Source organism: Schistocerca cancellata, chromosome 3 (assembly GCF_023864275.1).
Source record: "Schistocerca cancellata isolate TAMUIC-IGC-003103 chromosome 3, iqSchCanc2.1, whole genome shotgun sequence".
NCBI classification, from domain to species: domain Eukaryota; kingdom Metazoa; phylum Arthropoda; class Insecta; order Orthoptera; family Acrididae; genus Schistocerca; species Schistocerca cancellata.
Genome location: NC_064628.1, coordinates 385,276,434 through 385,303,300, shown reverse-complemented (window position 1 = coordinate 385,303,300; position 26,867 = coordinate 385,276,434). Strand labels below are relative to the sequence as shown.

The 26,867-nt window shown below is 42.9% G+C and overlaps 1 protein-coding gene across 1 annotated transcript in view; it reads right to left on the bottom strand.

Annotated features, from left to right (window-relative positions):
- LOC126176323 (proton-coupled amino acid transporter-like protein CG1139) overlaps nt 1-26,867 on the bottom strand; it is a 214,731-nt gene that overhangs the window by 57,290 nt on the left and 130,574 nt on the right. The window contains exon 4 of the mRNA XM_049923473.1: nt 7,422-7,514. Coding sequence (XP_049779430.1) covers nt 7,422-7,514 — 93 coding nt within the window. The remainder of the gene's footprint in view (nt 1-7,421; nt 7,515-26,867) is intronic.

Here is a 26,867-nt window from a genome sequence, read left to right as displayed (position 1 = left end):
AACATAGTTTCTATTGACGAACAAATGGTGCCATTCCATGGGCAAGTTCGCATGAAACAATACGTTAGAGGAAAACCTCAACCTGTGGGCCTGAAAACTTTGTAATGGCTTCATCGACTACCCTTAGATTTTTTTTATGTATGAGGGTAGTCAGAGACCAATTAATTCAGGGATGACACGTATGCCTGAAAAATTAGGTATCGGAGGGAAAGTGGTATTGAAGTTGTCTGATACACTGCCAGCAGGAACAACGATTTTGATGGACCGATGTTTCACTTCTTTGCCTCTTCGTAGTTCTCTCATCAATCACAGAGTAATTCGAGGGTGTGGAACAATGAAGACCTAAAGGTTACCAAAAAAGGCATTGGCTTGTAAAAAGATGGACTTCTCAAACTGAGGGAAAAGGAAGCTTCGACCAATGGTGAGAGGTGATGATGCAAGTGCAATCATAAAATGGCACGATAATCGTGCCATTCATTTGGCTTCTACCTACGGTGGGATAAATCCTGTGGAAACTAGTCGAAGGTGCAGCAAGCATAAAGATCAGTACATAGAGATTCCTCGTCCTTCTGCTGTAAAGATGTATAACTGTGTGGATCTTATGGACTGGGTCGTTAGCAAATGTGCCATGAGAGGTAGAACGAAGAAGTGGACAATACGGGTACTGAAACATTCCATATCCCCTCTACTTTGACCATCATTGGTTATTTTGTTACTCAAATAGTAAAATTCATCTATTGCATTGAATGTCTCGTTTCCTAATCTAATTCCCTCATCATCATCCGATTTAATTCCACTACATTCCGTTAACCATGTTTCTCTCGTGTTGATATTCATCTTACATCCTCATTTCAACACAGTGTCCATTTCGGTCAGCTGTTCTTCCAAGTCCTTTGCTGCCTCTTCAGAATTACGTCATCAGCAAACCTCAAAGTTTAATTGCTTTTCCAAATTTTTCTTTCGTTCCCATTACTTCTCACTCAATGTACGGACTGAATAACATCAAGCATAAGCTACAACCCTGTCTCACTCCGCTCTCAACCACGTCTTCCGTTTCAAGACTCTCTGTCGTTTGGTTTCTTTACAAGTTGTAGATAAGCATCGCTCCCCGTATTTTCTTCCTGCTAAACTCAGACACCAATGTCAAAAGTTTTCTCTAAATCTGCAGATTCAATAAGCGTACGTTTGCCTTTTTCCAACATATCTTCTAGGAAAAATCGTAAGACCAGTATTGCCTGGCGTGTTCCTTTCTCCGGAACCTAATTTGATCTTCCCCAGTGTCGGCCTCTGTCAGTTATTCGACTGTAAATACTTCGTGTCAGTATTTTGCAACCATGTCTTATTAAACATTCTAATTGGAGGCATGCTGCTTCGGAGGATAGCTCCACAAGTCTATAATACCGAGGAAAATTTGATTAATTTTATTTTGTCTCTCTCACTTGCATGAATATATAATTTAGTGCTGCAGTGGTTACCTCTTACTGGCTGACTCTCACATCTTCACACCACACACCTAAAATTACGAAGTACGTCTCCTGCATAGAATATTTACAGACATACTATGTCCATACTAAAAACATGCAAAAAACTTTTTTTTTGTGTGTGCATATGAAACCCCGTCTCAGAAGTTATTTCGTAGTTAACCGGACGCAAGCAAACTCCTTTTCATTAAATTCATTCTTAGTAACAATAAGGTTTAGCCGCTGCCGCTGCATGCTGCTGCGAATTGCTGTAACCACATGAAAAAACGCAGTCATCTGAAGAAGTGAGTGCAAAACTTAGGGCCAAAACAGGCACACTGACGCATCACAACTTGTCATGTACTCTGATACAGTAAATTCCGTTGCCCAAGTCAGATTCTGTATCAGTTGTAAATGCTTGTCCGAATACGGCAGTCAGATAGCTTATCCAAATGTTAGTTTTAAGTTTTTCGTGTAACTATCTGTTGAGGGCTTAAATGATAGTGAAACTGACACTCGTACAACACGCACGCAGTGCTATGCAGGTTAGATTCCGTTCACTGATAGCTCAGTTTGCTTATCGAGTCCATCTTCAGAGACGAACATAGGCATATTGATTGTAGGAATGTCACAATTTCTTGTAACTACGTTACAACTGAACGCTTCTCGCATATCTAAGTAAACACTGTAATGTTTAGTGTCTGACGTAACGTCGAGAATGAAGTCATTAGAGACGGACCAGAAGCTTTGTAAGTAGGCTGTTTAGGTTTATATGTTGGTAACACCACGTAGCGCTTTATATGAAAATAACTGGCTGTGCTGTGTGCAGTCTGTGGCTGGGTGGCATTGTTGAAATATTCGCTATTGTAGTTTTGGGCAGTTGGATGTGAACAGCGCGTAGCGTTGCGCAGTTGGAGGTGAGCCGCCAGCAGTGGTGGATGTGGGGAGAGAGATGGCGGAGTTTTGAGAGCAGATGATCTGGATGTGTGTCCGCCAGAAAGAGTAAATTTGTAATACTGGATGTCATCAACTGATATATATGACTTTTGAACACTATTAAGGTAAATACATTGTTTGCTCTCTATTAAAATCTTTCATTTGCTAACTATGCCTGTCAGTAGTTAGTGCCTTCAGTAGTTCGAATCTTTTATTTAGCTGGCAGTAGTGGCGCTCGCTGTATTGCAGTAGTTCGAGTAACGAAGATTTTTGTGAGGTACGTGATTCATGGAAGGTATGGGTTATTCTTAGTCAGGGCCATTCTTTTGTAGGGATTTTTGAAAGTCAGATTGCGTTGCGCTAAATGTATTGTGTGTCATTTTAATGATGATCAGAATAAGTAAAGAGATAAATGTCTGAGTACGTTCAGTTTTGCCCAGCTGTTTGAAAATCAAATAACGTCAGAGGTTTACCAGCACAGTAATTCATTAATTTTCTAAGGGGACGTTTCATCTTGGAATAGGGAAGAAATGGCTGTGTACTTTCAGAGGCACCATTGTAGCATTTATATTAAGCGATTTACGGAAGTCGTGGAACACGCATGTCTGGGTGGTCGGACAGGGTATTTTAACCCGCGTCCTTTCACTCGGGTCTCATAAAACAGTCCTTACGCCTGACTTGGCGCGTGGTCACATTAGCGTGGCCGATAGCCAGAGCGTACTGACAAACAGAGAACAGGCGGCAGTGTTGCGCAGAGCGGAAGCCGGCCGGTGGGCGTAGCGCCGCGGCCTCTGGCAGGGACGCCGGAAGTCAGTCCTTGTCAGGGGCCGCGTGACGTCACCTGACGTCACATGGCGGCGGGTGGCGTATGGCGACCCGCCCCAACACGGGCCGCCCGAGGCCGCGCTGGTTAGCGGGACACCACCCACTCAGCGGCAGTCTATTAGCGCGTGCAACTCGTTACAGAGACCGTGACTGCACCGCCAAAACAAGCTCGCACAGCGGACGCGACGCACACTGCTGCCACCTTACATTTTTGGCACCATCCACTGCAGAACCTCGGGCCGCACCCAGAGATGGAAATACAATCGCCCCCGCTTCTGACAGCCGTGTACCACAAGTCTCTAAAGCAACGGAAGGTTCCAAATGATTGGAAAAGAGCACAGGTAGTCCCAGTTTTCAAGAAGGGTCGTCGAGCAGATGCGCAAAACTATAGGCCTATATCTCTGACATCGATCTGTTTTAGAATTTTAGAACACGTTTTTTTGCTCGCGTATCATGTCATTTCTGGAAACCCAGAATATACTCTGTAGGAATCAACATGGATTCCGGAAACAGCGATCGTGTGAGACCCAACTCGCTTTATTTGTTCATGAGACCCGGAAAATAGTAGATACAGGCTCCCAGGTAGATGCCATTTTCCTTGACTTCCGGAAGGCGTTCGATACAGTTCCGCACTGGCGCCTGATAAAGTAAGAGCCTACGGAATATCAGACCAGCTGTGTGGCTAGATTGAAGAGTTCTTAGCACACAGAACACAGCATGTTGTTCTCAATGGAGAGACGTCTACAGACGTTAAAGTAACCTCTGGCGTGCCACAGGGGAGTGTTATGAGACCATTGCTTTTCACAATATATATAAATGACCTAGTAGATAAGTGTCGAAAGTTCCATGCGGCTTTTCGCGGATGACGCTGTAGTATACAGAGAAGCTGCAGCACTAGAAAATTGCAGCGAAATGCAGGAAGATCTGCAGCGGATAGGCACTTGGTGCAGGGAGTGGCAACTGACCTTTAACATAGACAAATGTAATGTATTGCGAATACATAGAAAGAAGGATTCTTTATTATGTGATTATATGATAGCGGAACAAACACTGGTAGCAGTTACTTCTGTAAAATATCTGGGAGTATGCGTACGGAACGATTTGAAGTGGAATGATCATATAAAACTAATTGTTGGTAAGGTGGGCGCCAGGTTGAGATTCATTGGGAAAGTCCTTAGAAAATGTAGTCCATCAACAAAGGAGGTGGCTTACAAAACACTCGTTCGACCTATACTTGAGTATTTCTCATCAGTGTGGGATCCTTACCAGGTCGGGTCGACAGAGGAGATAAATTAGATCCAAAGAAGAGCGGCGCGTTTCGTCACAGGGTTATTTGGTAACCGTGATAGCGTTACGGAGATGTTTAACAAACTCAAGTGGCAGACTCTGCAAGAGAGGCGCTCTGCATCGCGGTGTAGCTTGCTGTCCAGGTTTCGAGAGGGTGCGTTTCTGGATGAGGCACAGAATATATTGCTTCCCCCTACTTATACCTCCCGAGGAGATCACAAATGTAAAATTAGGGAGATTCGAGCACGCACGGAGGCTTTCCGGCAGTCGTTCTCTCCGCGAACCACACGCGACTGGAACAGAAAAGGGAGGTAATGACAGCGGCACGTAAATTGCCCTCCGCCACATACCGTTGGGTGGCTTGCGGAGTATAAATGTAGACGTTATGGTTCTAAAGATCTGACAGCAACCGTATTTTCAGATCAAATCTTGTAAATTCAGGTCCACCTATGTAAACAACTATTCGTTTTTATGCTTAAACATGTTTAATCAGATCTTTGATCTGTGTAGACTTGTTCAAAGCCAGACTCGTTGCTGAACACTCAATAATGTTTTTTTTCTGCAAATTTTACTAAAACATACCCGCTGATAATAAAAGTTCGCCTCTTTTTTTATGTCTAGCAGCGGGTATTTGGTCCCGTTTCTCTTAGTTTCTGAATTTCGAGGTCTAATTCTTCTTTATAAACGTTCCTCCCCCCCCCCTCCCTCCCCAAAAGTTTTCTTTGCTTTTGCATTATTAAAAACCAGATCTGTTTAATTTATAAACATGGTAATAATTCTACGCTGATCTCTACTTGGTTTGCAATATCTGCGAACGAACAGGAAATTTTTCATTGAAACCACTGTGGGCAGTGTCATGATGGCTTTCCAGTTTATTAGTCTTGAACTGTGACAGTGTTTGCCCTTTCTCACTTTGAATTCAAATTCCTCTTGCTCCTCTTTATTAAAGACTCTATTCTTCACCTTTACACTTCTTAGACAAGATTGTAACTATGGTATCTTCCAGAGATCGTGGTGCCACATCAAAGTCGGCAACGCGAATCGATATCAAAGACGTTAACTAGGTGTCGCTACGATCCACAAGAATGAATGGGGGCGCTCCTGAAGATCACGTCTCCCCTCTCAGCACAGTAGCGCTCTCGCACCAGATATCAGTATAGAACCGAATATGTAAAAATTCTGCTCCAGTTCATCGCCACAACTGCAGCAGTCTACATCATAGTGTAGGACAAACGAGTTGTTTCTGATCAAAATTGTACTCTAGAGAACAGTTTTTTAATCAAGTGTGCTTTCATAGTCAATGACACTTGTAAATTGCCCAGTACTCCTTATGCTGGGCTGGCACTTGGATGGGTGACCATACAGTCCGCCGAGCGCTGTTGCCAAGCGAGGTGCACGCGGACCTTGTGAAGCAAACTAACTGAGGAGCTACTTCATTCAGAAGTAGAGGCTCCGGTCTCGTAAACTGACATACGGCTGAGTGAGAGGTGTGCTGACCCTCCATATCCGCATCCAGGGACGCTTGTGGGTGAGGAAGACACGGCGGTCGGTCGGTACCGTTGGGCCTTCACGACCTGTTCGGACGAAGGTATTTTCAGGGAAAACAAGTGTTTCAAATAGATCTTGTAATTAAATGGTTCCTTTAAGTCTCTTTTAATGATCTACGATAATGATCGAAGCAGACGAAATGAATTAAAATTTGTGTTGGTGGCGGGACTCGATCCCGAGACTTATTGCTTGTTAGGCAGAAATGCTAACCGGAACACCAGTGCCGCACGATGGTTCACATTGCTGCACGAACTATCTAAGCTGAGTGTCCTCCCCAACACAAACTTCATTTTTCTCTTACATATTGTCACCAATGCCAGGGCTCTCCGATATTGGCAATTATCCCAGCATTGGACGTAATGGGTCGTCCTTGTCCGTCTTATAATTAAATGTTTTCTTGAGACATTTAAGTCCCGGCCGGACCACAAATTTTAATTCATTTCGTCTGCTTCGATCAAGTGTATCAAAGTTAAGTAAATCAGTTATTCATTTATGTAATAAAATGAACTAATATTTATGTGTTCTAGGTTAATGAACCTTCTCCCAGAGCCATCAAAGAACCAACAGCAATGACCAGACAAAAGAAGTCTCAACTGGTCACAAAAGTAACTATTATGGCAGCAAAAATAATCGCAATGTTTCTGGATGGAGAACAACAATCACGATACTCGTTACTGTTGCTGGTATAACTTCGTCGAGATGAAATGAAGTGTGCACGAATACAGTGCGTAATACAAAGTCCACAAGAGCCACATTAGACTGAGGCAAGCGCAGCATTGTGGCCACGTCTGTGCTACAGGAAAACTACAACAGACTTTGTCAGGTTAAGGTAAGGAAAGGACAGTAATGTTTTGTATGTTCATCCTTTTTGCAGGACGTCTCTGGGACGACGGCCGTTTACTATCGTGACAAAAAATAAAAACACCTACAGCCGTCCTTATGATTTTATTTTATTTTGTCGCTACCAATTTCGACGCTTCATTGCGTCATCTTCAGGCTGTTCCGATGCGGTACAGGTTGATATGATCCCCATGCATAACCCATCAGTTGCCAGCATTACTGGATTCGCAGATAATGTGTCAGCACTCCAGTAGGATGGTTGGAGTGCTGACACATTATCTGCGAATCCAGTAATGCTGGCAACTGATGGGTTATGCATGGGGATCATATCAACCTGTACCGCATCGGAACAGCCTGAAGATGACGCAATGAAGCGTCGAAATTGGTAGCGACAAAATAAAATAAAATCATAAGGACGGCTGTAGGTGTTTTTATTTTTTGTCATGAAGGACAGTAATGTCCCGTGTAGCGTTGAGGATGAAATGTACAGATGCAAGCTGTCTCTTTGAAGGAGTTGGTACTCACGAGTTGGGGTGCTGTATGCTCCTCTCAGAGAACGGGTCGTATTCTGGAGCGCTCTCATGCTGCTTGGAAACGGTGTCCTCCGTCAACTGGGCCCTGCAACATTCACACATACAACATGCGTATAGCGTGACACACTTAGTACGTACCATGGTATCTGTCTGTAAAGGTAACACAACAAATCTGTACATAATTTGTACACTAATATTTGTCTACAGTGGAATAATACATCACACTTTGTTTATGCTGTGTGACTGTCAGAGACTGAATGGTTTTTATTTTGCTGTATTTACTGCTTTTATTTAAGTTTTTTATTAATTTTAAAATCATTTATATAGACTGTATCTGAATTGAAAATCTATAACAATATTTAATTGTGACCATATTCTGAGAGAGTGAGAACCAATACGTATATCGATAAGTAGCATGTTCTGATGTAACAATGGGAGGACAGTACTGACGCGTGGTTACTTGTTGGCCGATGGACGGCTATGGATGGCAAATTTGTAAATACGGAAACATAAACTGTTTTTCCATGTAGTGTAGACTGTGAAAATAATGGACAACGTGTATTTAAAATTACGCGTCCTAGATTAATTTTTTACGCAACAGATCCTTTTACAAAGGCTGCAACATCAGAATAGTGCAGAGACACCTTTGTTAACGGGACAGTTTACAAAGCACAAGCGGACTGCCAGGTTAAAGTTCCAGTGTGTGTATGTGCCTCTTGTCGTGAACTAACACATCGCGAAGTAATACCGAAGCTGTAACAGGTATACTGAGTGAACTGTTTTCAATATTGAGCACCTGCTCCGAACTGGGTACTATGTACAAAAAACTACAACATTCGAACAGTGATCAGTTGGTTATTACATGCAATGACGTTAATAAACATTGCATCGTTCAGTGCGAATTACATGTCTTCTACATCTCGTTCGCTAACGCTTCAACCAACAAGGCGGCAGCAAGCATTCTTAACCGCGTCGTCATAGTATCGCTTTCGTGAGAAAAGCTACAGCGGCATTATTTAATAACGATCACAGTTACTGGACTATATGTGTGGACCGCCATCATGGAATAACGACGCGCCGTTTCTCAAACCTAAGTTCATTTCTACGAACATTATAACTGTTAGTGAACTCTTCTCTCGCAATTATGTTCCTCGAAATTATCTATTAAATAAAGCCAACTTTTGTTTTGCTAACATGCATGGTTAAAATGTTCAAATGTGTGTGAAATCTTATGGGACTTAACTGCTAAGGTCATCAGTCCCTAAGCTTACACACTACTTAACCTAAAGTATCCTAAGGACAAACACACACACCCATGCCCGAGGGAGGACTCGAACCTCCGCCGGGACCAGCCGCACAGTCCACGACTGCAGCGCCTAAGACCGCTCGGCTAATCCCGCGCGGCCATGCATGGTTACTCATTGCTGTTATCCAATTTACGTAACTGCCCGCTCTTGACTTCCTGCAGTAATATGTTTTATTATTTGGTCTATATAAACTAGCTGCGGCCCGATTTAAAATAATTATTTATAAAGAAATGTTAATTTTGAGATGATGTGAGAAGCTGACGGAGTACATGTCGCTCACAGGTCACTCGTTTACTTAAGGAAAAAAACTAACCTCTCTACTAAACTTTATGACTTCATTTGTTAGTTAATTTTCACGGACAATAGTTACACTAACCAGTCCACGAGAACAGTGATTTTTTTTTTGAAATAAGAGTTAGACTATCCGTTAATGCGCAGTATTGGCTATCTCCATTCCTAAGTTCAACCAAATCCGTCCAGCCGCTTCAGCTTGATGGAGTAACGAACATACTATCTCGAAGCAAAAAGAAAATAAATAATTTGTAGTTCGGTGCAGCGCAAATTTTATAAAATTTACAAGTGCGACAAAGTCATCTGTCCTCGCGTTTGTGCCTATCACCAGCGGATACGCTCGCATATCATTATCAAATTCATGCTCACTAAAGGCCTACCGTGTTCTACATGTAAAGGCACGACACCTATCTATCGTACAGCATTTAAATGACACAGTCGTTGTGAGTCTTCAAGCGTCTCAGAGGCTATACGATACTTCTGTCGCTCAGCGGCTCAAATGCATCGCATCCACGTCGCAATAGAGGTTCAAAGTTGCCTCCATGGAATGGCAGGTGACAGGGATAGTAGCGGTTGCCATGCAGGAAACACACAAGCGTACTTTGCCTTACACCATGTTGGCGGGTCACTTTGCTGGAGCTTATACTATTATCCGTCTTAATATCTTGTAGAACCCGGTCTTCCAAATCTGGCGCATGCACAGTCCGCCGCCTCTCTACACATTCGTCTATCTGAGAGGACCCGTGATCACACAATCGGCCAAAAACGGCTTGAAATGCTGTGTGATGTGGTTGGTGTCTGTGAGGGTACTTGCTTCGATATAGCCGTGTTGCCTGCAACACACAAGGAACACACGGAACGTTGTCAGAGGAACTTTCATTCGTCAGTGTCATCTACCGTGGCAACGGTGGTTTTCAAGACGCGTGTTCCTAGGATCTTTTCTGCTCCATTTCCAGTCAGAAATCCGTCGCTTCAGTTTAAGGGTTTTATTGATGTTCACCCTTTATATTGCCTGCTTGTGTTGACAAGAGTCAGTGATCATTCTACAACATATGAGAATATTATTCTGTTAACTGTAGGAAAAGAAACTTTTATAAAATATTTTAGACGATCCAGAATTACGTACGACAGACTTCGTACTTGCTTCATTGAAGAGGAATCCATAGTCCATGCTGAACACTCCTAAGTATGAGGGCTATTCGGAAAGTAAGGAACGACAGGTCGCGAAATGGAAACCACAGTGAAAATCAAAACTGTTTTATTTGCAGCGGTTAGCTACACCTACCAGCTACTTCTCTACACAGACTTAGATATCTGTCGTAGCGTTGTACCAACTTTTCAATTCCCTCGTTATAGAAAACAGCCGCCAGTGCTTCTCGACAATTTTCTACTCTGGACTGCAGCTCGTTGTCTGTGTCAAAATATTGTCTTCATAGCCAGCGGTTCATTTGAGCAGAGATGAACCTCCGGCGTAGCCAATTACAAGCTGTATTGTGGGTGATCAAACACTTCCCATCGAAAACGCTGCAGGAGCATCTTCATTGCCCCTGCAGAGTGCGGCCGAGAATTGTCGTGTAGAACTGACCGCATGACAGTTATGTTATGTGGATTGCATAGCTTCAGGCGAAATCTTTCGCCAGGCTCTCATACTTGGTGGGAGACGCTAATTTCTAGTCATCTTTACGTTCTCACTCTGAGCTCAGAATCGATCAACAGGCGTATTACACACAGTGCCCAACGCATCTGTGAAAAGCTTCATCAGATTTTCACTGTATTTTGCATTTTGCGACCGATCGTTCGTTACTTTCCGAATAACCCTCGTACACCGTAAGGTAGGTAGGAGTTTTCAGCACCTGTGCCGGGCACATGATGCCCAGTGCCTTATAGACATTCACAACAGTTATTTCACTAGCTCTGACGATGACTTCGTGCATATTATTCGTGGTGCTGATAGAAACAGCACTGGCGTTTTCGATATATCTCTGGGTGCAAGTTATTATACAATAAACCTTATGATATTTAGTACCAAGTAAATCATATCCAGGTATTTTACCTCTTGAAATTAGCTGCTCTTCAGTTTGTACGTGAGTTAGCTGGATGGCTACCAAATAAATTTAGTTTTCGTTTAGGATCTTGTGTAGAATTTAGCTTTTGGGTCTACTAACGCCTTCACTGTTCAGTTGACACATTGTAGCACTGGTACCAAATATCCTGTATAGGTGGTCCTTAAAAGGGCGATTGCTCTACTTGCTCAAATCAACTTCGTGCGTGGTTATATGATCAATGCCAGAAGATCGCTGGAATTGTCTCGCAGCAGTATTGTGGCTATTGGTTTAGAACCACTCAGAGGACACGTACAGCTTAAGGTATGCTGTGGACACGAGTAACACTCTACAGTGTATTTGGGGAACTTCAACAACCGTTATGGCCTATGAAATACAAATCTAATGACGAACATTTGAGCATGCTGGTTGACTGATCTGGAGAACGCAGCACACGTAGAATTACGTGTCTGGGAAACAGATCACAACCGTGATTTATGTTTTGTACCCTCCGACAGCAATTACCTGCCGTTGCCAGTGTCAAAGAAAGTCCTGTATTGCTTCCAACACGGTCAGCAAAGTCCAGTGATTCTCGAAATAGGTACAAGCTTACCTGTTATAAGATCATTTACCAGACCTTGATGGAACTTTAAAAGAACTCATTTGTCTGCATTTTCTGAAAATCTGGATAAAAGTCCGGGATGAATTCCAACATAAACACAAACTTTAAGAGATTATCGGAGCTGTGCTGTGTGTAGAAAAGAAATATATCCCAAGAGGCTTCTGCAAAGGAATGCGTACATGAATGAACGGAAAACTGAGAAATTCTGTATACAATGTTTCGTCGCATCAATGACTGTGAAACAGCTGATTAACTTCTGCACATTATTGGTGCAGCTCACTGTATGCGGTGGACTCAACTAATTTACATTTGATGATGCTGGGGTGATATTCATAGTAAAAACAGGGGAAGCAGTAATTTTCTCGGCATCTTGCGCACTTCACAAACACCGAATTTTTACACTTAATTCGTTCACATCTGTAAGATGTTCGCTCTCATAACACGTGTGACGCATCATTTCAATAAGTGTTGCTTAATTGGTTGGTTCGTGAGAGGGGACCAAACAGCGAGGTCATCGGTCCCATCGGATAAGGGTAGGAAGTTGGCCGTACCCTTTCAAAGGAACCATCCCGGCATTTGCGTGAAGCGATTTAAGGAAATTACGGAAAACCTAAATCAGGATGACAGCTGTTTACAGCTTCGTTACTGTGTCATTAGACGTTTGATTCTCTTTCTGTATTAGTCTTTTGTTATATTCACATTTGTTGTTTATTAATACTGTTAATAATAGTAGTTACTTCCCTTGTAGAGTAAGTTTGTGATTATTGTAGTCAGGTTTTTAGCATCTTCTTATTGTAGTAGCGGAACTTAGAAAAAGTAAAATTTTACCATGAGTGAGAAGTGTAGGCTTTGCCGTAGGTTCGTGAGTAGTGGATTGCGGTGTGAGACTTGTTCGAAGTATTTTCACTGGGGGGAATGCAGTGGGGAAGCCAGTGGGCATTCTGGTGAGATCCTCTCCTGGAACTGCAGGTTATGTAGCAAGAGTAAATTGATAGAGGAGCAGGAGCGTAAGATCTTTGCCCTTCAGGTGCAGTTGAAAAACGCACAGGAGGAGCTAGATAGGATGAGGAGGGAGAAGGCGGTTGGGGAATGGGAGCTGGCTGTTGGCAAGAGATCTGCTAGGAGAAGAAGATTTTCAGATAGTTTTACTATTGGTGTTTACAATAGATATGACCAACTGTCAGAGTCTAGTGGAGAGGAATCTCTATTAGCTGTAGATGTAGGAAGTATGCAGCAGACCTCAGTAGTTACTGTGCCTAGAACAGTTACAAAATCGAAGAGGAAGAAGAAGGTTCTGCTGTTAGATAGTTCTCATGGCAGAGGTGTAGGCCAGCAGTTGCAGGAAGTGCTGGGGAGTGAGTACCAGGTCACCAGCATTGTGAAGCCTAGTGCAGGATTGGCTCAGGTGACTGTTAACATAAGAGGGTTATGTAGGGATTTTACTAAAGAGGATCAGGTAGTGATTGTGGGTGGGGCTGGTAATAGTATTGATAGGGATGGGGAGTATAACATAGATGGTGACCTGTAAAAGATAGCCACTCAGACTGGCAACACGAATGTGCATTTCGTGGAACTGTTTCAGCGTCACGATCGGCCTCATCTTAATACAGCCGTCAGGCGTAATAACATGAGACTTGGGGGTGCGCTGATGACAGAAAGCATGAGTCACATTTCAGTGGTGTCGGTGGAGTCTATCAGCAGGACGGGTTTCACTAGACACGGCCTGCACCTCAACAGGTATGGGAAGGGGAGGTTGGCAAAGCTTATAGGTGACAGCATAGGTGGGGTTGGTGGGATCACTCATGGGAAAATTCCTGCAGTAGTGGGTGTTAGAGCTGCACCTTTTTTAGATTGAAGTCAGCTGATAGGTATTCCTGCTTAAGGGAAGTCTCTCTAACAAGGGAATCACTTTTGACAAAGCTTAGGTATCCGAGTAACGAGGGAATTAGTATATTTCATCAAAACATACAAGGTATTAGAGATAAAGTTAGTGAACTGCTTATAGATGTTGACTCTGAAATTATTGGTATATCTGAACACTTCTTAAATAAGGAGATAATTCAGAGGCTTCCTTTACCAGGATACAGGTTGGCTGATTGCTTTTCGAGGAGCTCTTTGCGGTGTGGGGGAGTAGCCATGTATGTGAAAAACGGCATCGCATTTGAGTCAATTGATGTTTCAAAGTACTGCACTGAAAAGATGTTTGAATGTTGTGCAGGTGTGGTTAAATTTAACGGAGATAAACTTGTAACTGTTGTTATTTATAGATCCCCAGACTCCGATTTCACAGCATTTTTGCTAAAGCTAGAGGAGGTTCTTGGTTCACTTTATAGGAAATACAAAAAGTTAGTTATATGTGGTGACTTCAATATTAATTGTATAAGTGATTGTCCAAGGAAGAGGATGCTGATAGACCTCTTTAATTCATATAATCTTATGCAAACCGTATTCTTTCCAACGAGAGTGCAAGGGAACAGTAGAACAACCAAAGACAACATTTTTGTTCATTCCTCATTACTAGAAGGGCATTCTGTTAGCAAAAAGGTGAATGGCCTTCCAGATCATGATGCGCAAATTTTAACTTTAAAAGATTTTTATGCTGCAACACGTGTTAAATATAGTCATCAGCTGTTCAGGAAAGCTGATCCGGTTGCTGTATAGACCTTTGTAAACCTTATAAAGGAACAAGAGTGGCAAGATGTTTATAGCGCTGATACAGTAGACGATAAATATAATGCTTTTCTCAAGACTTTTCTCATGCTCTTTGAAAGTTGCTTTCCGTTACAACGTTTAAAACAGGGCACTAGCACAAACAGGCAGCCTGGGTGGCTGACTAGAGGGATAAGAATATCTTGTAGAACAAAGTGGCAATTATATCAAAACGTTAGAAACAGTCAAAATCTAAATGCAGCAGCCCATTACAAACAGTATTGTAAGGTGCTTAAAAATGTTATTAGGAAGGCAAAAAGTATGTGGTATGCAGATAGAATAGCTAAGTCTCAGGATAAAATTAAAACCATATGGTCAGTCGTAAAGGAAGTTGCTGGTCTGCAGAGACAGGTCGAGGATATAGAATCAGTGCGTAGTGGGAATGTCCGTGTTACTGATAAGTCACATATATGTACAGTATTTAATAATCACTTTCTGAATATAGCAGGTGAACTAAATAGAAACCTAGTCCCAACAGGGAATCATATAGCGCTCTTAGAGAAAAGTGTTCCGAGACTGTTACCTGAAATGCTCCTCCATGATACTGAGAAGAGGGAGATTGAGTTAATAATTAAATCACAAAAGACCAAGAACTTTCATGGATATGACGGGGTATCTAGCAGAATACTGAAGTATTGTTCTATGTATGTTAGCCCAGTACTTAGCCATATCTGTAACTTTTCCTTTAGGAGTGGTCGGTTTCCTGACCGATTAAAATACTCGGTAATGAAGCCACTTCATAAAAAGGGAGACATTGATAATGTTGACAATTTTAGACCTATTTCTATGCCATCGGTGTTTGCTAAAGTTATAGAGAAGGTTGTATATACAAGGTTACTGGAGCATTTAAATTCACATAATTTGCTGTCAAATGTTCAGTATGGTTTTAGAAATGGTTTAACAACTGAAAATGCTATATTCACTTTTCTCTGTGAGGTTTTGAACGGATTAAATAAAAGGTTGCGAACGCTAGGTGTTTTCCTTGATTTAACGAAGGCTTTTGACTGTGTTGACCACAAAATATTACTGCAGAAGTTGGACCATTATGGAGTAAGGGGAGTAGCTTACAATTGGTTCGCCTCTTACTTTAAGAACAGAAAGCAGAGGGTAATTCTCCGCAATATTGAGAGTGGTAGTGATGTTCAGTCCCAATAGGGAACTGTTAAGTGGGGCGTTCCCCAAGGGTCGGTGCTGGGGCCACTGCTGTTTCTTATTTATATAAATGATATGCCTTCTAGTATTACAGGTGATTCAAAAATACTTCTGTTTGCTGATGACACCAGCTTGATAGTGAAGAATCTTGTGTGTAATATTGAAACAGTAACAAATAATGTAGTTCATGAAATAAGTTCGTGGCTTGTGGAAAATAATTTGATGCTAAATCACAGTAAGACTCAGTTTTTACAGTTTCTAACTCACAATTCAACAAGAACCGATATTTTGATCAGACAGAATGGGCATATTATAAGCGAGACGGAACAGTTCAAATTCCTAGGCGTTCGGATAGATAGTAAGCTGTTGTGGGAAGCCCATGTCCAGGATCTTGTTCAGAAGCTAAATGCTGTTTTATTTACCATTAGAACAGTATCTGAAATAAGTGACACTTCAACACGAAAAGTAGCCTACTTCGCATATTTTCATACGCTTATGTCGTATGGTATTATTTTTTGGGGTAATTCTCCTGATTCAAAAAGGGTATTTTTGGCTCAAAAACGAGCTGTTCGAGCTATATGTGGTGTAAGTTCGAGAACCTCTTGTCGACGCCTATTCAAAAATCTGGGAATTCTGACATTGCCCTCACAGTATATATTTTCTTTAATGTCGTTTGTTGTTAGCAATATTAGCCTATTCCCAAGAGTTAGCAGCTTTCACTCAGTTAATACTAGGCAGAAATCAAATCTGCATGTAGAATGCACTTCCTTGACTCTTGTGCAGAAAGGAGTGCAGTATTCTGCTGCATTCATTTTCAATAAGCTACCACGAGAACTCAAAAATCTTAGCAGTAGCCCAAACTCTTTTAAGTCTAAACTGAAGAGTTTCCTCATGGCTCACTCCTTCTATTCTGTCGAGGAGCTCCTGGAAGAGCTAAAAAATTAAGCAAATTCCAGTGTTACATTGTTGATTGTCTTCATTTAAACTTACGACTTGTCACCTGAATATGTTTTTTTTATATTTCATTTTATCTGTTTCTAATATCGTGTTATAATTTCATGTATTGACATGTATTGACATGTATTGACTTCTCCTTAATTTGGTCCTACGGAACAATAAATAAATAAAAAATAAAGGACGCGGGTTTGAACCGTCGTCCTCCCGAATGCGAGTCCAGTGTGCTAACGACTGCGCCACCTCGCTCAGTGCCAAGTATTGCCAAGAATAACTGGTGACGTAGAATGAAACGTATTTTGATGCAGAGTTGGATGTGATTTCTTTCTCTCTTTCGTTGAGATAAGGGCGATTTAAAACTGTTTAACGAAATTATTTTCCTGACGATAAAAAATAGACATCGCAGGGTTTCAAGTAGCAGAGTTCATTTGGAGGAAATCATTTTAATACCGGATGATGCTAGTCCATGTTCGTCTTGAAAAATCTCGTCGTATGACTGTCATTTTTTTTTTTTTTTTTTTTTTTTGTCTTTCCAAGGAATCAATTAACAGAAGACGTTGGTTCTGCTGTGCATTACATCAGTAAAAAAATTGTTTATATAAGACTGTTGAAAGTTTCTCTTACTTTGACGATATATTTCGCCGCGTACTCACCCAACGTTTCTTGAATCCTCGGTACATAAGAGCCAGTGCTCTCTGGTAGGGATATGTAGACTGCTGGCAACAATTCTCCAGAAAGGATTATAGCGTACTGCCCTGTATACGAATGGCTAACTTTGTTTACATTTCTGTTTATTTGCTGTGAAAATAACGTAAAGATTGAAAATAAAGAAATGTTTCCGCATACAGACTCGAATCTAGGATTACGGTTCCTGCCTCTTTCCGCTGCTCCAGCGAGAGTTTGGAGCTTCCTGTAACACAAATGGCTGATGCCTCGCCCGACCAGCGACCGAAATGCTATTTTTCTAAACGCTTGACCATCTGGAGCACCCACTTTAGTTTCTGGCCCAGCCCTGTAAATGCCATATGCCTTGTTATATACTCTGTTCATCGTAAGAATAAACCTGATGTAAACATTACGCCATGTATTCTTCCGCGTTTGCCTGAATCTCACTGGATTTCGTTTCACGGGCAGCGAAAGCCAAGTTGTGACCAGTACAGTCAAGTGCGGTCATAAGGATACATTTTATGCTCTGTGACATACATAGACTGAGCGACAATGCGGGGCAACAGCTTTACCGGCGCATTAAGCTTGGGACAGCAGTACCCAGCCAGCGGTCCACGTACCCTGTAATGACGTGAGCATTTGCAGTTGAGACGTAAAAAGAAAAGAGCAAAGAAACAATATAGCTCCGAATGTTATTTAGTTGCGTTCTATATCCCGCCAACGTTCAGCAGTGACATGTGAAAAAAATGCGTGCGTTAGTTCCAGTACGTCTGCAGCTTAATAGTCTTGTTATTTCTCGGGCCAAATCCCTTAACTTGGTTCCACATCAGTTCTGTTGGATTCATTTTGTAGCCGTACAGTGGCAAATGTAAAAATGCAGCATTTGTATGGTGGGCTCGATGCTGTGAAAATGATTGTTTTTCATGTGTCTACGACACCTGTTTCTGTGGTATAAAACAATGGACATAGTCCAAATAAAGAGTATTTAGTTTTCCGTTTTTGACTTAAAAAGTGAAACTGTTACTTTTCTTAATTTAAGCAACCTTTATGAACGGTCTTTCATAAAATATCGACAACTGAGAATTTATACTTGAAATGAAAAAAGGAAGTTGGCTTACAATATGTAATTAAAAACAAGAACATGTGCATTATTCACAAAAATGATGATGAATTATACAACAACGAGATTTAGGTAATTTGAAGTGAACGAGGAAAAAAATTGAGTCGGGCGACATTTGCACAAGCGACACATTTCGTGCACTGAGCTATCAAGTTATTACGATTCCACTATATACAAAGATGCAAAGTTATTGCAACTACACTACTGGCCATTGAAATTGCTACACCACGGAGATGCCGTGCGACAGACGCGAAATTTAACCGACAGGAAGAAGATGCTGTGATATGCAAATGATTAGCTTTTCAGAGCATTCACACAAGGTTGGCGCCGGTGGCGACACCTACAACGTGCTGACAGGAGGCAAATTTCCAACCGATTTCTCATACACAAACAGCAGTTGACCGGCGTTGCCTGGTGGAACGTTGTTGTGATGCCTCGTGTAAGGAGGAGAAATACGTACCATCACGTTTCCGACTTTGATAAAGGTCGGATTGAAGTCTATCGCGATTGCGGTTTATCGTATCGCGACATTGCTGCTCGCGTCGGTCGAGATTCTGTTAGCAGAATATGGAATCGGTGGGTTCAGGAGGGTAATACGGAACGCCGTGCTGGATCCCAACGGCCTCGTATCACTAGCAGTCGAGATGACAGGCATCTTATCCACATGGCTGTAAAGCATCGTGCAGCCACGTCTCGATCCCTGAGTCAACAGATGGGGACGTTTTCAAGACAACAACCATCTGCACGAACAGTTCGACTACGTCTGCAGCAGCATGGACTATCAGCTCCGAGGCCATGGCTGCGGTTACCCTTGACGCTGCATCACAGACAGGAGCGCATGCGATGGTGTACTCAACGACGAACCTGGCTGCACGAATGGCAAAGCGTCAGTTTTTCGGATGAATCCAGATACTGTTTACAGCATCATGATTGTCGCATCCGTGTTTGGCGACATCGCGGTGAACGCATATTGGAAGCGTGTATTCGTCGTCGCCATACTGGCGTATCACTGGGCGTGATGATATGATGTGCCATTGGTTACACGTCTCGGTCACTTCTTGTTCGCATTGATGGCACTTTGAACAGTGGACGTTACATTTCAGATGTGTTACGACACGTGGCTCTACCCTTCATTCGATCCCTGCGAAACCCTACATTTCAGCAGGATAATGCACGACCGCATGTTGCATGTCCTGTACGGGCCTTTCTGGATACAGAAAATGTTCGACTGCTGCCCTGGCCAGCACATTCTCCAGATCTCTCACCAACTGAAAACGTCTGGTCAATGGTGGCCGAGCAACTGGCTCGTCACAATACGCCAGTCACTACTCTTGATGAACTGTGGTATCGTGTTGAAGCTGCATGGGTAGCTGTTCCTGTACACGCCACCCAAGCTCTGTTTGACTCAATGCGCAGGCGTATCAAGGCCGTTATTATGGCCAGAGGTGGTTGTTCTGGGTACTGATTTCTCAGGCTTTATGCACCCAAATTGCTTGAAAATGTAATCACATGTCAGTTCTAGTAAAACTTATTTGTTCAATGAATACCCGTTTATCATCTGCATTTCTTCTTGGTGTAGCAATTTTAATGGCCAGTAGTGTATATCTGATACAGTTGCTCAGAAAACTTCAAAGCCGATTATCTCTGTAAATTTGTGACAAACATTAAGAACAACCTATTTCTCGGAATTTTTAACCGTGTTCCACGCATTTGTTTCACTACGGAACAGGAAGTGGCGTCAGCCATTTTCATACTGCGTATTTAACAGCGCGAGGCTGTGACTGTACACGATTTTTGAAATAAAAACTACATAGCTAAAGCGTGATTAAGTAAGACGTTGATGGCTGCTAATACATTTGAATATCTTAATGTTTCGCTTAACGTAACTTAGTAATAATATATGTAATACATAAGTAGGACCTACTTCCAACGGCGCAACAACACCAGTGTTCATGTGCTGCTGCTTCTGACCAATCATCGCGTTTGTGTTTGTTTGCATCAGGTTCGTTCTTATGGTGAACGGAGTATAGTAACATAGGCCCCTCCCTTTTTTTCGTGTGGCGACGCGATGTAGCCTGATAACTACGCTGCCGATGTCTACACCGCAATATCCTATTCCAGCCACCTCGCCTTTCAAGTTTATCACATTTCTCGGATATTTCTGCGAAAAGCTTCAACGTCAACATTAGCAAGCGTTACATCACTGCCAAACGCGTCCGCTATTCTCCACTAGATAGTCTTCTGTTTTCTTCCAAAGCAATTTGCTTCTAACAGCCTGTACTGCCCGGCTGTGTGCGGCATTCCCTGTGTAGCGGCTCACTGGATGCCTCACGGAGTTCAGTGACTTCGATCTGCAGCAGCCCGTCAGAGCGCTCGCTGCCAACACTTCAGTTTGAGAAAACGCTGTCGCTACAGCAAGCCTCTCTGGGGTCAGCTTACTTGTTCTGGGGAACCCTGGTGCAAGTTTTCGGATGGATCATGCTAATCTATGGTTTCAACTTTCTATTTCATGTATTTGGGTGGAATATTAGAATCTTTCTACCGGAGTTTGCAGTCGTCTTCTCATTGCATTAAAAGAGTTTCCATTGTTTGAACTTAAACTAACTGGCTTTCTGTGTGTGCCAATACCCGATTTCCTCATGATACCGCACCCTTTTTAAGTGTTTTGCTTCAGTAAGAAATGTATCTGCTTTACTTCGCAGCTCATTCCTCTGCGGTCTTTCGTGAAACTTAAAGCTATCAGGCCAGTCAACCTGTTGCGGTTTGCAGATGTACGCCTGACGTCATCAGCTGAATCTCTTTAACACGAATTGCTTCATTCGCTGTTATGATTTCAAAGTTCTTTCAGGGTGTTTGGTTTCAAATCGCACAGACGTCAAATATATCAACGAGTTTTGTCTACAAGAAGAGACTAGTCACATATCTATTCATTAAAGCAACAGTGTTCCTGATTGAAACTTTCTCTCATAGACTTTTCAATGAAATTCCCCTTCCGCTTGTGGAAGCTCTACCGTTTCATTAAAATTTCCGAATCAGTTTGCGTGTGGTTCAAGCACCAATGAGCACCAGCACCTTTGCACAGCAATGTGCCCGAACTTCTGACTCTCACAGTCTAGGACCTTGGATTGATCGGGAAGGAACCCACATTACCCAGAACTCGATCCCCTAGAGTTTTAGATACGGGAAACCAACGAATCATTTCTGGAAATCGGCTGAAAATCAGGGTAAAATTTATTTTAATTGAACATGTAGCATTTTTATTTCAAGGCGATGGCAGGCTATCAAATGTACTAGACTTTTCAAGATCTTTCGAGTGCGTTTAAAAAAATCTAGATCGTTCCACTAAAAAAGAACAGTTACTTGAATATCTTGGTTGATACTACAGTAGAGTGGAGATGGTTGAACATACAAGAAATTACGTCTCCCTCTGTGTGCTATTATTCTCTGAAAACGTTGAACCGAACACAAAATGAAGTGTTACGTCTTACACAACTCACTCTTCATACACGGCGTTAAAAATCTTCGAACAACAATTGGTAACGAATCGTGTATTTTATGAGGTCTGAACACCTGTTCATAGCAGAGGCTGAAACGTGTTTGATTCTGGATGCGAGCACAGTCGTTGCAATGGAGATTCGTCAATAGGGTCAGCAGGGCATTTTAATAGCTCTGTGTCACACAGTTCGCTAGGTGATCATCAGTTTGTGAATTAGGTAGTCTGTACTCGGTTGTGTTGTTAGAGTCTTGGCAGACAACCTTGGCGAGAGATTAATGCATCCACACGTATGACCACAGACTAAACGTGGATCCATATCAAGACTTTCTTATTGACGTCGCATGAACATCGCTTTAGGACGCGCCATGTCAGCAGGTAATATGCCAGGTGTAGAAGTATGAAACCGGAATTCAGTTGCAATAATTACACGTCTGTATTTTGATACTGATAAACAATACTTTATTCAAAATAATCTCCATTGCTATTTATACATTTTTCCCACGTCTCCGGCAGGATATGAATGTCACGCCAAAAAAAAAAAAATAAAAAATAAAAAAACTGTTCTTCTTTTCAAGCGAACCAGTCAGCGAGCCATTTTCGTACGTTTTCATACGAATTGAAGCGGTGTTCAGCGAGCGCGTATCCAGTGATGCAAACAGATGATAATCGAACGGAGCCAAGTCTGGAGAATAAGCCGCATGCCCTATTATTTCCCAACTGAACACCTCGATCGTTTCCCTGACCCGTTTTGCTGTGTGTGATGTGGCGAAATCATGGAGCAATATGACTGTGTGTTGCCTTTTTCCGTATTCCAGTCGTTTTTCACGTAATGCTCGATATAAATCGATCACTAGTTGTTGATAGCGATCATTGTTAACTGTTTCACCATGTTTTAGTAGCTTACAATAGATGACAAAGCGATTTGGTCTTGCAGTGGATATCCGTGGTTTGCCTGGATTCACTCATAATTTACGATTCTCAAAATTCACTACTGACCATTAAAATTTCTACACCCAGAACAAATGCATGTGATAAACGGGTATTCATTGGGCAAATATATTATACTAGAACTGACATTTGATTACATTTTCAAGCAATTTGGGTGCATAGATCCTGAGAAATCAGTAGCCAGAACAACCACCTCTGGCCGTAATAACGGCCTTGATAGGCCTGGGCAATTGTGTCAAACAGAGCTTTAATGGCGTGTACAGGAACAGCTACCCATGCAGCTTCAACACGATACCACAGTTCATCAAGAGTAGTGATTGGCGTATTGTGACGAGCCAGTTGCTCGGCCACCATTGACCAGACGTTTTCAGTTGGTGAGAGATCTGGAGAATGTGCTGGCCAGGGCAGCAGTCGAACATTTTCTGTATCCAGAAAGGCCCGTACAGGACATGCAACATGCGGTCGTGCATTATTCTGCTGAAATGTAGGGTTTCGCAGGGATCGAATGAAGGGTAGAGCCACGTGTCGTAACACATCTGAAATGTAACGTCCACTGTTCAAAGTGCCGTCAATGCGAACAAGAAGTGACCGAGACGTGTAACCAATGGCACATCATACCATCACGCCCAGTGATACGCCAGTATGGCGATGACGAATACACGCTTCCAATATGCGTTCACCGCGATGTCGCCAAACACGGATTCGACCATCATGATGCTGTAAACAGAACCTGGATTCATCCGAAAAAATGACATTTTGCCATTCGTGCAGCCAGGTTCGTCGTTGAGTACACCATCGCAGGCGCTCCTGTCTGACATGCAGCGTCAAGGGTAACCGCAGCCATGGTCTCGGAGCCGATAGTCCATGTTGCTGCAAAACGTCGTCGAACTGTTCGTGCAGATGGTTGTTGTTTTGCAAACGTCCCCATCTGTTGACTCAGGGATCGAGACGTGCCTGCACCATTCGTTACAGCCATGCGGATAAGATGCCTGCCATCTCGACTGCTAGTGATACGAGGCCGTTGGGATCCAGCACGGCGTTCCGTAATACCCTCCTGATCCCACCGATTCCACATTCTGCTAATAGCCATTGGATCTCGACCAACGCGAGCAGCAATGTCGCGATACGATAAACCGCAATCGCGATAGGCTACAATCCGACCTTTATCAAAGTCGGAAACGTGATGGTACGCATTTCTCCTCCTTACACGAGGCATCACAACAACATTACACCAGGCAACACCGGTCAACTGCTGTTTGTGTATAAGAAATCGGTTGGAAATTTTTCTCATGTCAGCACGTTGTAGGCGTCGCCACCGGCGCCAACCTTGGTGAATGCTCTGAGAAGCTAGTCATTTGTATATCACAGCGTCGTTTTCCTGTCGGTTAAATTTCGCGCCTGTAGCACGTCATCTTCGTGGTGTAGCAATTTTAATGGGCAGTAGTGTATATCCATTTTTCATCACCTGTCATTATTCGATGGAGAAACGACTTTCTTTTGTATCTGGCGAGTAGCATTTCACAAGTGGTGTTTCAATTTAATTTCTGTCTTTCATTCAGGTCATGTGGAGCCCATTTTCCCACTTTCTGCACCTTTCCCATAGCTTTCAGCAGATGAGAAACGGCTTTCTGCGTCACATTCAGTTGTTCCGCGAGTTCCTGTTCAGTTTGACTATCATCTTCATCCGGTAAGGCCCCCAATTCGTCGTCTTCGAACTTTTTCCATGGTTTCCCGCGCTCGTCGTTTCTCGCGTGAAAGTCACCACTCTGGAATTTTTTAACCACTCGACAACCTTGGTTTCCCAAGAGCATGTTCCATGTTCGCCGATACCTTCGACAAGCATTCGATGCGATTCTGCAGCTGTTTTTCCTCAAATGATAACAGAAAACCAATGTTGTCCGCAAATAGTAGTTCGTAGGCACAAAACTCGACATGTTTACGGTTTTAAAACAGATATCGATGTATGGAACTTGGGTTACTGTGTGTTGACATTTTTTTCTGCCGTTAAGGAAGCTGATGGCGTTGCAGGCGCGCTCTCAAGGACTCTACACTGACGGCTAGCACCATCTATAGGGATATACCGGTTTCATACTTCTACACCTGATAGATGTGAAACATCCTGGCAGATTAAAACTGTTGACCGAGCGGTTCTAGACGCTTCAGTCCGGAACCGCGCGCCTGCTACGGTCGCAGGTTCGAATCCTGCCTCAGGCATGGAAGTGTGTAATGTCCTTGTTATGTTTAAGTAGTTCTAAGTCTATAGGACTGATGAACTCAGATGTTAAGTCCCATAGTGCTTAGAAACATTTGAACCATTAAAACAGTGTGCAGGACCGAGAACTGGCTGGAGTAAAGCTGTGAGGAGGATGTGAGTCGTGCTTGGGTAGCTCAGTTGGTAGAGCACTTGCCGGCTAAAGGCAAAGGTCCCTAGTTCGTCTCTCGGTCTGGCATACAGTTTTAATCTGCCAGGAAGTTTCGTATCAGCGCACACTCCGCTGCAGAATGAAAGTTTCATTCTGGAATATAGATGTGGTTCGAGCACCAACGGGCACCAGCACATTCGCAAATCAACGTGCCTGAACATCTAACTTTGCCAGCCCAGGACACTGGACTACATCCGGCTACTGCAGTCTCTGACCAATGGTGCAGCATAAAACAGAATGTTGCAGGGAGTCGCTAACTCGTTCCTGGATGGCACGCGCTGATGTGCAGCTGTTATGAAGTGCTTGGTGCACAAATTGGCCATCCTCACTCGTGTTGGTCAGACGCAGTCGAAAGAAACCTTGCGTTCCAATGCAGTCCAGTATCTGGTCGCTGTCACATCTGAATCCCTCACAAATCTCGGCACTGGTAGACGCCATTTCCATGTCCTTCGCAATAATTACTCATCATCTTGTAAGGTGTCAGGCAAATCCAACACCTTCCATGAAAACCCTGACATGATAAGCAAATCCAGTAGTATGTCACATAGCTCCGAGTAAATCGTGACATTAAATTAACCAAAGTAATACGAGTAACGAGTGAGCAAATGGAATACCACAGTCTAACACAAGAATGCATAGATGCATGTCATACCTTCTCACTGTGAGACAGACGCAGTTCCGAGGGGAGAAACGAGAACAGAAGCCGAGGGCATAACCGTGTTAAGCTGGAAGGCCCTACGATAAGGGACGGACGGACACCCACGTCGCCAGCTAACTGCTAGGACCACACCACATGCAAGTTTTAGCGTGAGACTTTTTCGCGTCTCTGTTACGTTAAGACCACCCCCCAGCCAATGTTAAAAGCTAGAGCCCTCCAGAGGAACAGTATAGATCTTACGATGACACAAAAAGGGCTACACCACCCGCAAGTTTTAGCGTGAGACTTTTTCGCGTCTCTGTTACATTAGGACCACCCCCCCCCCCCAGCCCATGTTAAAAGATAGAGCCCTCCAGAAGAACAGTATAGATCTTACGATAACGCTAAAAGGACCACACCAGCTGCAAGTTTTAGCATGAGACTTTTTCGCGTCTCTGTTACGTTGCAAACTTTAAAAACATTGCCCCACCACGAAAAGTATAACTTTTCTCATTGGATAGACAGAATTTTTGTAGGCGGAGCTTAAGGTTGACATTGAGACCCTGATTGGTCAGATGAAAACACAGCCAGATAGTTTTTTTTAAACCAACTTTGGTAAATTGTAGTAAGGAGAAGTTAGGAGAGAGTTGCTGGAAAGTTGCTTCCGAGACAGCGAGGTGAGCGGAGCTGTGCTGCCCGTCGCCCCCTGACGAACACTGACAAGGTAGTGAACGCACGCGATGCCGCATTTTTGAGTGCATAAGGCTTCACTCAGAACTGCAGAAGTCTCATCTGTTACATCCCCTTTACGTAATACTAGTGTCGATCGTCAATTAAAACTCACGGTGTTCACATTTGCCAGTTGAAGTAAAAATCTTAAACGCGATGATTTTTCTGTTATATAGTTATTGAGAAACCACATCAGCCACTGTAATTTACGACAAGTTAGATACGTAATTAAAGATAATTGAGGGTCACTGTAGACCATTTTGATAGTTTTCTCTTTTGTGAAACTTAATTTAAACCTAGATTATAGATGTGATATGGCATAGGTCATCCTTCGATCCATTG